At 31.9% G+C, this 11,547-nt stretch overlaps 1 protein-coding gene across 1 annotated transcript; it reads left to right on the forward strand.

Moving 5' to 3' along the window:
- Positions 1-85: 85 nt before the first annotated feature.
- On the forward strand, positions 86-8,013 carry LOC145316702 (uncharacterized). Its single transcript, XM_080157407.1, has 11 exons — positions 86-258; positions 2,905-2,986; positions 3,236-3,668; positions 4,364-4,495; positions 4,640-4,741; positions 5,057-5,173; positions 5,438-5,508; positions 5,800-5,897; positions 6,038-6,542; positions 6,803-6,965; positions 7,150-8,013. The coding sequence occupies exons 3-11, from the start codon at positions 3,438-3,440 to the stop codon at positions 7,579-7,581; spliced, it is 1,851 nt and encodes a 616-aa protein (XP_080013533.1). The 5' UTR covers positions 86-258; positions 2,905-2,986; positions 3,236-3,437; the 3' UTR covers positions 7,582-8,013.
- Positions 8,014-11,547: the final 3,534 nt, after the last annotated feature.

Here is an 11,547-nt window from a genome sequence, read left to right on the forward strand (position 1 = left end):
CAAGATTAGTTAATCATCGCTATTGTTCATCTTTTCATCCTAGTTGTATGTACAGGGCGTGTTGTGTTATAAAATGCAACTTCTGTTTTGTTTAGTTTTATTTAAACAATATTTATATAAAGTCGTGTTTCATGCTCAATAATTATTCATTAAAAAAATGAAATGAATTTAGAAAGGGGATTTTATTCATGTTTTTTTTTTCTCAAAGATTATTATTTAATTGTTTAAAATGTGATAACAAGTAGTTAAAAATACATGGTAAGCCATTTTTACTTTAAACCTTACTAATTAGTGTTCCCTCGGTCGGTAATGCAGCTCGAGGAGACATTGGACTGTGAATTTTAAAAGTACCCAAAGTTTTTTAGCCAAGTTCGCTTATTCATTGTCTTAAAAACTTTATTGGGTACTTTTTTATTAAATCTTAATTATTGTGTTTGATTTAGCAGGGTTAAAACTTTCAAACCAATAACTTTAGTCAGAAGTTTTTGGAACCATGTATTTAGCATCCATTGTCTACTCAAGAAATGTAAATGCCAAAATCAGTCAGAATAATAATAAGAGAAAAGATCAAAACTAAGAAGCAAAAAGAAATGACCATTTTTGTCGGACGAAATCAGCCTTGTTCTCCAAGTAGATAATTAGTGTCTGTTTAATACTTTATTGAATCTATTTGTCACATTTAACATCTATGACATGAAACAAGGACAATAATATTCCCAGTTGAAAACAAATAGATTAAATAAACAAAAACAAATTGTTGGCAATTCGAATATGAACGATAGTAGTCAGTTTTTTTTCTTTAAAATATAGACAACCTTACTCTATGTCGTTTCCGTATTAAAGCCTAATTTTTTCCAGAAAATCCAGATGACGACAAATAAAACTTTTATTTATCCAGGTCATTGAACACATACTATAAGACTTGTAGAGAAGCTTCAAATTGAAAATCTGTTTGCATTTTTGTTAGCGGTATTTTCTGTTTTTATCATGATATCCTGTATAATATATTTCAGATATCTAGATAACAAATAATTATTTGTATTTAGTGTGTTTAATGTTTACATTAATTATGTTATTATATGATTTTTAAAAGCGAAGCTTTTCTATAATTAGGGTCGGTCCGTCCGTCCGTACGTCCGTCCGAGATAGATAGCTTTTATTCGTTAATTTAGGCATGTTAGAATTGTCTATAATCATTACCAGAATGTCCGTACGTCCATTTTAAAAATGTTGATTTTTCTACTTTTTTAACAACAAATTTTCAAGTGTTCTAATCATCCGTTTTATCTGATTTTTGGTATATTGATTCCTGGGACAACAACGAACAATATTATAAGCGAAGCAACTCTACAATCAAGTCCAAAAATGTAAGTATGTCCATAAACATTATCCTGCTTCAAGCAGTTTTTTTCAACAAATTTATTTACAATTTTGCTTCAACTCTAATACTTTTAAATTCTGATTATTCAGTTCAGATACCATACAAGTGTTAATGTCCGTTTGTCCTACCGTTTCAGTGCTTCGCTTTTATGGATGTTGTCATCCTTGTTTTCTTGAGATTTGCTAAAATTAAAAGCGATTGGGTTTTAATAATACCACGGTTTCAGACGAGGCTCGAACTCCTCACCATCTTCCGACATTTGTACATAGGGAATAGTTATTTATCGCATCGTATTATAGACAGCTTTCCGCGGAAATAATAAAGAATTATAAGATTAAAACCAGTTTTGTTAGCCTTGAGAAGGACATGATTTTTCAGTATGACTGGGAACTGGTTTTAATCCACCTAATATTAATCGGTTTTGAAGCGTTACTGAAAAGACTATTCTTGATGAAGACATAACTTGTTCCTAGATGTGATTACAAGGATAGTCCTTGCTCCTGAGTATTTTTGAGTTTGTTTTCCTTTCAAAGTTTGACATGACTTTTTTTCGCCTTAAGGTCTTTTATGTTCATTCTTTTGTGGACGAATAGCTTTTGCAAATGTTTGTCGTTTTCTAATTAAAAGCTTTTCTTTCACAACAAAATCCTTTTCAATTGCACTTAATTTTGAAATCAGCCACAGGGGAAATTTTAATTATTTCTCTGTTAAAACCGTACAACCGCATGCAAGGAAAATATCTGCAATTGCAGCCTATCCACACTCTTTTTGCTTTTATAGCTGCAAACAATAGTACCTGATGATCCCGAGTGTTCAACAATTAAAAGCCTATAGCCTTGACTATTACGCAGTACCTTAACTACCCGAAAATGCAGCCAATCCATTTATCTATTACATTTCAAAGTAATCCTAACTTAAGGGTCTCTGCATAAAAGGAACAATGTACCTGTGTATTCTTTCGCCCGCAGCTATTTGTCGGTCAGTCTCTTAACCTTACATTGAAAGTCGACCTACACGGTGCATTTGTGTGTGTGTGTGTGTGGCTGTGTGTTCATGTCCTCAGATAACAAAAAACTTTATTGCACATGTACAGAATTGAAAAGCCTCCACATTACACCCCCCCCCCTCCCCCTTATTTCTTTACCCCAACATAGGTAAGAATCGCGTTCCACAGTTATAATACAAAACAGCGATCAGAGAAAATGAATAGAAAAGTAAATAATACTCATGGTTTATCGTAGAAAATTAGCTGGAAATAAAAAAATGCATTTGTTTTTTAGTTTATTAGCCATTAATTGCAATTGAATTAGGCTGCAATAAATTAAAATTTTAAAAATGCAAAGCAAATTCTTATATTAACTTTCTAATGAAGGGGGATTAAGTGGATTCTTTTATTGTGTAAAATAAAAATATAAAATTTACAGTGTTTGTGAATATTTTTGCTGCTTTGCATATCATCCTGAAAGGGAGTGTGTTACTGCTCACAGCAAGGATAGTTGTGTATTTAGTTGTAAACTGTTTAGGTCTCCAGTGTACCTGTGAGTGTGTGTGTGTGTGGGCAGGACACCTCAAGCTGACAGACTCACTTGCTGATCAGTTATTCAGGTACAGTCCACGCACATTTCGTCTCGATTTATTAACAAAAAGTTAAGGAAATAATATGTTTAAATTTTTTTAAGTAAAGTTGGATTTTTGGGTACTTATTTAAAATTAGACGAATCACACTTTTTTTTTAACCCGTCTTATTTATAAACTTTTAAGTGCATTGACAAAGTAACATATTTTTAAAATTGTTAAAATGTTTACATTTCTCACTATAGAAGCAAAGCAGTGATTACATCTTTCAATTTTCAGGTTAAAAACTAAAGTGTGTGTTACAAGGTAAAGTGGAAAGTTGGAGGCAAGGTCCCTCTGACTAATCAAGCTGAAAAGGGCCATTTTCACCTTGAGGCCTTATTCTCCTGAACTATAGTGACTGTGTGTGGTGTAGAAAAGGAGCTTGCGTCATAGTTAGGAGCATATAAACATAAGGAAAAGATATAAATCAAGTTGGAGGATGGCAGCCCTTAGTTTATCCAAGTTTCACGAGGCTGACTGGGACACAAAGCTGGATAATATGCTGGCTGATCTAGAGACAGGAACTGGTAGTGGCATGGCGGCTAACAACTACAGTTTTCAGCAACAGCAGCAGCAGTTCTCGTATAGTTCTAGCCAACAGCAAATGGTTGGCGGTAGTGTGACTCAGCAGCAGCAGAAATCCTTCAACTCAAGTGCAAGGTCACATCAGGTATCATTTTTATTCAAAGAGTGTATTTAAATGTGATATTTGAATTTTAAAATGTTAAAGTGATTTTTCTTAATTTAATTCTTAAGTTTACCTATTAGTGTTTACTTAGCTTTCTTTAAAATTATATCTTTTACTGAATAATTATTTTTTTTGCCAAAGTTCAGAAAAGGTAGATTTATTTACTTAACCTTTACTTTACTCTTCAATTTACGTTACAATATTTATGGTGTAACGAATAAGAAGTATAATATATACCTACGTATTTATTCCTTACAGAAACTTAACAGGGTGTGTGTTTGTCTGTCTAGCTCTTCATAACAGTGAAACTTCTTACAGGTCCAGGGAGCGTTTTTATTTATTTTGAGAGTACCTCCAACCTCCCACCACAAGTAAATAAATAAGAGTCTGAGAATAAATAACAAACGGAGTCATTAGCACGAAAAGGTTTATAAAATACCAAATTTACAAAACTTTAAATAAATAAAGAAAAAAATATTTACAAGGTGTCTAGCCAAACTAAAGTAACTGCTACATATTAAAGTTACATTTATATTTTCAAACTTATTAAAAAAACTAATCACTTCTGTCCCTGACGTATAAATAAAAAAATTCAACTAAATTTTATGAGTGATTAACTTTAAAAGGTACCAATTTTAACAAATATGTATTATGTAATTTATATTTTTCATTTACAGGCAATTGGACCTAAAAACGCTGGAGGATTTTCTCTAAAGAAATCTGCAAGCAATGTTTCTTTGAAAGATTCTGCTGGTGACGTTCTCAAAGATTTAGAAAATGGTTTAGTCAAAAGCTCTCATTATATCAAGGTTTGTAATAACTAATTATTTTATTAAACAATAAATTTTCTTTGACATAGCTTTCCAAAATTATTTTTTCACTCAGTTTTAATTGATTGCAGAAAGCTCTTAGAATGTAAATCAATATTTATTTAATAAATTAATATATCATAGGAGTCTCATGGAAAAGTTGTAGGACCAGATGGGACACAAGAATGGCATGACGTACAGCATGGTGGAGATCCACCTGGTCAAGCCTTCGACCTTGAAATGCAGGTATACTTATGTTATATAATTTTGGAAACTAACCAGAATTTTGAAAAACAGGTTTTACAATTTGTATAGATTTTCTTTTTGATCTTATAATAGCATTTTATTACATTGGTGCTTGTAAAATAAATGAATTTGCTTAGTATTAAAGAATAAGATTTCAACTTCGAAGATGTTATCAAAATATTAAGATAAAGATTTAAAAAGATTCACTTTAAAGTAAATAAGCTTGGTTTGATGATAGCCCTATGTATAATCTAAGATTCAGATAGTTTAGTATTTTTATAAGGTTAAAACTTATATTTGAATTGTGACATTAAGGTTCAACATATGATGCCAAGTCTTGTGAACTACAACACAACCACTCAGAATCAATATCAACAACAGCAGCAACAACATCAATTTCAATATCAACAACAGCATAACTATCAACAAGAACAGGAATAGTTTTATCAAAGTCAAGTCAGATGTTTGAAATTGTATGGGAAAATTTCTTTGGCTAATGCGCATCTACTGTACTACTTACTTTGTTTACCTGTCTGTTTATAATCATATTTTGGCATAATTTCTAATTTCTAAATAGATTCTTTCGTATTTCTGAGATAGATTGCGCGATAACTTTATAAAAGTTAATCTTTCAACTGCGAATTTTGACATCTTGATTTAAAATCATTAAAAGTGATAATAAAATTGTGAAATTACCAGAGTAATCGTTATGGCCACCAGCAACAGATTCAACATCTTGAGGATACTGATGATCGTCCAGGTTCCAGGTATAATTTTTTCAGAGCATTATGTTAAACCACTGTGCTGTTCTTGTATCAATTTGTATGTATATCAGTTTTTTTTCTATGACTAACCCCTACGGATATCCCTAACCCTGCGAATCCTTTACCTGCTGTGTCCTAACTGTGCGGACCTACCCAGGATCCAATATAACCTAACCTAACCTGACCCAAATTAATTAACAAACAAATGAAAAACTATCTGTGTTAAGAGGGTACTTTGTGTAAAAGCGCAGAGATATCAATGATATAGTTTTTCATTATTAAATGTGAATTTAGGTTGAAGCAGAATATAGATGAATTAGATAACCTGCTCTATGATTTGAACCATGCTAGAAATGTGACACCTGACACAGACACTTATGGAAATAATGCAGGTAATGATCAATTCAAAGTTTGACATAAGGACATATCAATAGATACGCTTAGCTTTGTATAAAGATGCACAATTGTATTTTAATGAAGATATAGAAACTCTTATAACATTATGACAATAAAAACGAAAATGTGTTGTTAGGTTTGGACAGTGATGATTATAGCGAGAGTGTTGGCAAGGAGGGACACGTCAAGAGAACCGTACACGCCTTCAACGAATACAGCGCTCAGATGTCAACCTCGCCCGAGATGGCCAGGAAGCCGCCATCTCCATCGCCACGCCGCAAGACCACCTCCAGCCCATCATCAAACCGCCGCGCTCCTCAGCCGACCGCAGTCGGAGGTCAGTCGTATTTCAGCCAGCAACAACAAATGACGACATCCCAAAGCTACATGTCATCACAGCAAAGCTCAGCTTCCTACGTCACCCAAACCAAAAATGACTATCCGTCCGGCGGTCAAACTACCTATTCACCACCCCCAAGCATAAATTATCCGACAAACGGCGGTGGCAATAGCCATTGTCTACCGGATAATGACTATCCAATCTCTAAGAGTCCTGATATCGGCGGAGGTCAGCCCAACTATTATACAAAGTTTAGTTCTGTTAATAAATCGTCTACTGTTCAGACCTCACAAGATAAACAAGGAATGCTTATTCTTTACAACATTTTTATTCGTTTTTTGAACTTTGTTATCCCTTCTCAAAACCTGAATTTATGAAAGAAGTTGAGTTTTGCCTCTTTGTGTATTCAGATGTACTATAAAAGACTTTTCAGGGACTAAATAGTTTTTTAAAAATGAAGTTGACACGGGTATATAGAAATGAAACATTAGTTAAATAAGAATTTGAAGAAAAGATTTATTAATAAAAAAAATACCCTAAAGAATATGCAATTCAAACTGCAGGTGGAAGATTCCCTACGACAAGTGCCAGGTCTCCCACACCCCAGCACATGCCCAAGCAGGTGGATGAACTCATGTCAGAGTTCCAAGAGTTTGATTCGACCATCAGCAAGAGTATCTCACCTAAACCAATGTTCTCTAAACAGACTCCGCCTATTGTTCAGGTTGCTTCATTTTTTTTTAGCTTCTCCATAATTAATTATGTCTTAAACGCATTATCTCATAACAAACTCCGCCTTTTTGATTGGTTCATGTAATTGAAAGTTTTGGAATATTTCAATTTTAATTTTTTTACCACAACTGTTCTATTATTTTTAAAAATATATTTAAAAAAAAATTCATTTTCAGGTAACTGGACCACCTCCAGATGCTGAGCCCAGCCTGCCTTGTCCCGCACCCGTTGTTCGCAATCCCTCACCACCAAAACCAGTGCAACCGGCACCTGCTCCGGCTGCTGTCAAGGGTCCCGGCGTTTACTACCCTCCCGGCCATGAATTTGCCCAGCAGTTTGAGTCCCGCAACAAGGCGACTACAGTCATAGTCCCTGCCGCCGCCAAAGATCCAAAAGTTGATTCAAACAACGGTGGTCCCGTTGCGGAAGGCGATGCATCCGGTGGCGCAATGGCGATGCAAGGCGGCAGCAGCGGTGCAATGGCCAGCATGAGGATGGAGAGCAGGAAGGAGAGGTACGCCAGGGAGGAAAAGGAAGCGACACAGGGTGCCGCTATGATACCCATCTGTCTGCCACTATGCTGCGCGGCACCCTGTGTCATCATGTAAATAATTATACTAGTCAATTATATTATTTATTAACATACATACAATGTGATGAAAGAAAGAAGGCATAAATGCGCAGTGATCATCATATAAAAATAAAGACATCAAAAATCAAAATAATATTTTCTCTGTATCAAAAAAGTGACCAAATCTCGAACAAGAAGTGATATAAATATAGTAAGCTTAAGAATGTCAAGTTTTATCTTATTTTTTCAAAGTTATCTAAAAAAGTCGACTTGGGATATTGTGTGTTAAAAATATATACATGTTTGTGTTATGACAGAAATTAAACTAACAAAATTTGGGGAGGGGTTAAAGGCTTTAAAGTGAAAATCCTATTAAAATGTCAACTTTTATACAAAACTTTGAAACATTTTCAGTGCAACAGGATATCTTTGTATGAATTTAAAATTTCCTTTAAAAATAGGATGAAAATAGGAAATCTCTTACAAATGATTCAAAGTATGCTATCATAGGCAAAAATGACATCATTGTCCAAAAATAAAATTTCAACACAAATATTTTTGTTTGCAGTTAACATTAATTTTGCCAAGATTTTGACATTTATTAGATGCACATTTTCTTATTATTTAGATGACCTAATTTTTAGTAGCATTGCTACTCTTTTTTAAAATTTGTCAGCGTGTCTGTCGGTTCGACGAAAGTATGTTTGATTGCTTAAAAAACATTAATATATTTATATTATTAAATAAATAGGTGGGGGAAAAGTTAAAGGCTTTCACTATCTTTTCTAATGCTGCCTATTCTTATTTTTGTTATAAAATTGCAACCTAGATTTCTAACGAAATTCATTAAAGATTTTAGCAAAATCTATTTTTAAGAAATTATTAACTTTGAAACATTCTAAAGTTACACCTTTGCCGTTTAGATTAATCAGACTTTGTCAGCGTGTTCATTTTAATAAGCATAGGTTTTAAAATAGCAAAATTATTCCACTTGAAAGATTTTTAACTTGTATAGACAGAGTGTTTGTTAAAAAATCTAATTTTTACATAAAAGTATTATGTAAATTATTTTTAGAATATATTTTTAGTTGTAAGTAAGGAACAACCATGTATAGCAAATTTAGTGTGAATGAAAGCAATGTTTATTTATGGATATAAACCCTCACATATAGTTAATTAGGTGCTACATAAAATGATTTTAAGGATCAAGGCAGCACTAGAGTAATGTTCTCTCTGTCTAATCATGAAATCACACTAAAACTTAAAGAATTAACATTTAACTTAAAAATATCAAGAAAAGTAATAAACATGTTTTTGTATCAAATTATATTATTCTTTTGTACATCTAGACAATAACTTGACTTTTAGAATTAAGACATCTAATTTTAGCTGGTAGAAAAAAAGTTAAAAGTGCAAGTCCCTGTTTGGCTGCATAACTTTTCTCATACCTTCTAAATGTTTCAACATATGAACCTATTAAATATTTTCATATCATTAGATACAATCCCTGCTGAACTGAAGAGTTTGTATTGACATACAATTTAATTTGTAAATATAGATGATATACCATTAGAAATTGTTATCATGACTAACATATTATTGAACTTTTTTCATTGTTAAAATTATAAACTAACTTAATTTTGGAAAAGGACACATTACAAACTTTCCCGATTTTGTATTACTTTTGAGGAACATGATTCCAGTTACGTAATATTTTTCTTTCCCGAAAAAGGGAAGGGGGAAAGAAAAAAGGGAAGGGGGGAAGAAAAAAGAGATGGAAGAAAAGGGGGTTTTCCCCATCTCTTTTGAAGAGATTTTCTTCCCCCCTTCCCTTTTTCGGGAAAGAAAAATAGGACGTAACTGGAATCATGTTCCTCAAAAGTAATACAAAATCGGGAAAGTTTGTAATGTGTCTGAAAAAGTATTAAGTCGATAAATCAACAGCTTAAAATTTGTAGAGAGAAGTGCTTTACAAACATGTTGCATATCAAAGGGGGGAAATTAAAATATTTTTATTTTAAATGAAAGATTTAAAGGGATAAGACAATCTCTAATGATGATAATAAGATCACCTCTACTTTATGAGTTGAAAAGTTTGGGTAGTACTAGTTTGAATCTGATTAAAATTCAATGAAAGTACCAAAAGTTTGGGGCCAACGAATAAGATAACGTGGTTTAAAGACTTTGTGTAACAAGTGCAATTTACAGTCTAATGTCCCCACCCTCCCTGATTTTTAATAGGCCACGAAAACAAATTTTATTTTGAGATTAAACTAAGAAAACTGTTTGATAAAAAAGCCTAAAATTGATATTAGAATAATGGGCATGAATATAACTTAAGAAGAAACTCTTTTAAACCTCTAACTATTCCACAAGTCAAAAAAATCCGATTTAAATGTTGTATTTATATTTAATGTTACTCATGTTTATTTAGAACAATTGTTAAAATTTGTCCATTGTCAAACTAACTATACATTACATACATCTAATAAAATTTTACTTATCTTATTATTTATAATTACAAAAAATGTTTAGTTTATTATAGTTAATTATATATTTAACATATTTTTAATAAATCATTATATTTATAATTATTAATTTTAACATAAAGCTTTTCTTTAAATAGGGAATGTTGGTCGTTTTATAACTTGGGTTTGTTCGTAATTTTACATTAGGAAACGTTAGGTCTTTTATATTTCACTATAAAGAATTGTCTGATTGTTATTAAACCTTGCATACTTGTTTTGTATTAAATTTTAATCTCATCTTTACTTGTTATGACTGTACGTGAGCTTGTTATATTTCTAAAAGCGAAGATTTTCTATAATTAGGGTTGGTCCGTCCGTCCATAACAGTTATCTCTTTTCGTTCATTTAAACATGTTGGATTGTCCTATTGATTTCAAACTTTGCTTAATAATTCCTATAACAGTTAGGTACGACTTAGGAAGCGTAGCAACTCTAAAATCGTTAACAGGAAGTCCGTACGTCTAATTAAAACATGTTGATTTTTAACAACAATTTTTTATGCGATAAATTATCCTGTAAATCAAAATATATTATTGTAGGCGTGCAATTCTATAACCAAGTCCTAAACAGAATCCTGTATCTAACAGTTTTGCAACAAATGTTCTTAAAATTTTGTTAAAACTTGAACATTTATATTTTGCTCATTCAGTTCTGACACTCTACAAATTTTAATGTTCGTTTGTCTGCCGTTTCAGAGCTTAGCTTTTATGGATGTTGTCATCCATGTTATATATTTCTTATTGCTTAGTGTATAAGGTGTATATAATAAAGAATTTCTAAAATAAATACTTTTGAAATAACTTAAAAACGCGTCTACTTAATGATTGACTTTGTCCACCAGCAATAAGTTTAACCTAACTATACTCTGACGTTTTTCACTCCTGCGTTTGGCTTGGAACCGTATTACGAATGGAAATTAGCATATTTATCAAAAGAAGGTGTATCAACTTTTTCACTTTTTATTTAAGATAGCTAGCCGGTTCTTTTAGTAAGTAGTAGATTTAAAATTTTTCATAGAATTCAGATATGCAATCGGTTTTTTTGTAGACCTCTTATTTTTTAAGTAATTTAAGTTTTAAAAAAAAAATTAAGTCGATTTTAAGGTACTAAAATGCAACAAAAAAAAGAAAGAAAATGGCCATTATGAACAAAAATAGTAAGATCTTTAATTTGACCATTACTTTTTCAATTCTGTCAAGTAATTATTGAAAAAAAAACGATTTTTTTAAACCCACGAGATTAAAAACTTTGATCTAAATTTTATCATTACTAAGGCATAAGAAATAGGCATTATATATACTGTTAGAATGAGAAAAATATTACAAATCAATTCTAAGCAAAATTGAAATAAAAAGTTTACAATATAGTTTATAAACTACAATAAAAGGAATTATATGAAAATATTATATTATATTATACAGGCAACCACCTTATTTTTTGAATTGAGAATAGAAATGGGAAGGGGGTAAAGAGGG

This window comes from Acartia tonsa, chromosome 1 (genome assembly GCF_053477335.1).
Source record: "Acartia tonsa isolate MP-2025a chromosome 1, ASM5347733v1, whole genome shotgun sequence".
In the NCBI taxonomy this organism is placed as follows: Eukaryota; Metazoa; Arthropoda; class Copepoda; order Calanoida; family Acartiidae; genus Acartia; species Acartia tonsa.